Source organism: Monopterus albus, unplaced genomic scaffold (genome assembly GCF_001952655.1).
Source record: "Monopterus albus unplaced genomic scaffold, M_albus_1.0 scaffold570.1, whole genome shotgun sequence".
Taxonomy (NCBI): domain Eukaryota; kingdom Metazoa; phylum Chordata; class Actinopteri; order Synbranchiformes; family Synbranchidae; genus Monopterus; species Monopterus albus.
In genome coordinates this window covers 8120-10552 of record NW_018128450.1, presented here as the reverse complement: position 1 = coordinate 10552, position 2433 = coordinate 8120, and the positions used below count along the sequence as shown (strand labels likewise).

Sequence of the window (2433 nt, the reverse complement as noted above, 5' to 3'; positions counted from 1 at the left end):
ATGAATGCGTCATCTACCAACATGACTGTGGTTGAAGGTTATGTTATAGACTCCTTCTCTAAGGTCGCCAGCCACATCAACCTGCCCAGTGTTTTTTTGTTTGTTGTCTTGTTGCTTTTCTTTTCTCTCTCCTCTATCCCCCCAACCGGTCTGTCGGAGGTTTCTTCCGTTAAAGGGAGTTTTTCCTCCCTGCTGTCGCCAAGTGCTGCTCAAGGGGCATTTGTTGGGTTTTCGTCTACATAACATTTAATGTAAGGTCTAGACCTTACTTTGTAAAGTGTCATGAGATGATTGTTGTTGTTAGTTTGCACTAAACAGACTCATCTGAACTGAATTCTATTATCTGCACTAATAACACATTTGCTAAAGAAATAAGTGAGATTCCATTAGTCACATCCTGATCAAGTTGTTTTGGCTTTGAGCTTTAATATTGGGTCATGTATATTTAATATCTAGATACGTATCAGAGTCCGATCTGCCTTATATAGATGCACCAGTACAAAACATGAACTGCTTTAGACAATACCCAGGTCTCTGATTAAAATCCAGGTAAAAGCTTTTGTAAAGGAGGTTTTCTTAACAAAAGTTACCTACATCTTCCAAGGCTCATTTTGGCAAGAAACATCCAGTAACTGAGCTTAAAATGCTGTCGTGAGCTGCTAATGGTGTTGAGAAACCTGCAGTTCAGATCAGCTCCTTTTTAATTTCTGGTGTGACAGAATTCAGCAGCTATGGCACTGTGTTTTGTTAACAACAACCATTTGTTGTTGCGTCTCTGACTGACCTCTGCTTCATAGCAAGGGTGTTTGAGGCTCATGGTATTGTAGTATTTAGACTTGCTTGCCAAAATGACAAAATGCATGTTATCATGTACCTTAATTCTAATGTATGATGGATTTAAAGGCGTCCATGTTAAAATGATTGTAGCAGACTGGAAGAAATGGCACAAAGATGGAATTAATGGAATCACCAAGCAAATATCTGCCAATGTGAACAGTAACAGCAGTGATTCAAAAGTACTGCAGTTTATGGCCATAACTGTTTATTCTCCCTAATTATTCTATGAGGAATGATTATTGCAGATCAAACCGTTACCTCCCTCCCATGTGGTTTTCTTTCCACCCTCCAGATCTTTTACATGAATCCTCGGTATATCCTGTTTATTCACCTGGTGGTCAACGACATGATCCAAGTGACCCTGTCTGTCGTATTGTTCATCATCACCTATACCGTCTACAAAATTAATGCCTCAGTCTGCTGCACCTTACTCCTGATTGCTCTGTTCACCACTGAAAACACCCCTCTGAACCTGGCTTGCATGGCAGTAGAGTGCTACATCGCCGTCTGCTTCCCCCTTCGCCACGTGCAGATCTGCACCATCAAGAGAACGTTAAAGTTGATTGGTTTAATCTGGGGCACAAGCACCTTGTCTGTTCTTCCTGATCTGTTTATCACCTTGGCCACAGAGCCACTGGACTTCTTTAAGTCCCAGTTGTATTGTGTCAGGGAATTTGTATTTCAAAACCCTCACATTGTCAAAAAGAGGGATATTACTTATATTATATATCTGGTTATAGTTTGGCTTGTTATCTTTTACACTTACTTCAAAATACTGATCACTGCAAAAACAGCCAGCAAGGACACTAAAAAGGCCAGAAACACAATTCTTCTCCATGGTTGTCAGGTGCTGTTGTGTATGGCAACATATGCAGAACCCCTGTTGCAAAATGCCCTGAAACTATGGTTTCCCAACAATTACACAGACTGTCTGTTCACTTGTTATATTATAATACACATCCTGCCCCGATCCATTAGTTCAATCATTTATGGAGTACGAGACAAAACTTTCAGGAGATATTTAAAAAGATATCTGGAATGTAAAGCGAGTCCACAGTAGGCATCACTTCACACAGGAATTTCAAAAACCTTTACTCTGTTAAGATAGAAAGTACACGTTTAATCAAAACTGTCCACATAGTCAAACTGAGTTATTGTAAATTCCTGAATTTGTACTTTTTGTTTTGCTTATTCAATTACAAAAAAAAGTGTTAATATATAAAATCAGAGCTGGATATCAAACCTTCACTCCTGTTTTGTTATCGACTGAAAATCTTCTTGCTGCCTTTGACAATAAACTATTTAAATTAGGGCTGCAATGAAGGATTATTGTGTTTCTCAATCTGGAGATTGTCATTTCCATTTAATTTGTCCATATAACAATATTACATAATGAAAAATACTCATAAATTCCTACAGATCATTATGAGGTCTGGTTTTGTCTGATAGTCAAAAATCCAAAGAGAAAACATCAAATCTGATAAGCTAGAAACAGCAAACTCTCAGTTACACAGACACACTGACATCCCGCTCTCCATAGGGGGATGTTAGTGTGGGACAATGGATCTGTGCCAATGCCTTATGATTCAGCAAGAG

At 38.9% G+C, this 2433-nt stretch overlaps 1 protein-coding gene across 1 annotated transcript; it reads left to right on the top strand.

The window, feature by feature from the left end:
• LOC109953182 (olfactory receptor 51E1-like) lies at positions 1-1960 on the top strand. Its single transcript, XM_020588597.1, has 2 exons — positions 1-88; positions 1083-1960. Exons 1-2 carry the CDS (start codon positions 1-3, stop codon positions 1895-1897), a joined length of 903 nt encoding a protein of 300 aa, XP_020444253.1. The 3' UTR covers positions 1898-1960.
• Positions 1961-2433: the final 473 nt, after the last annotated feature.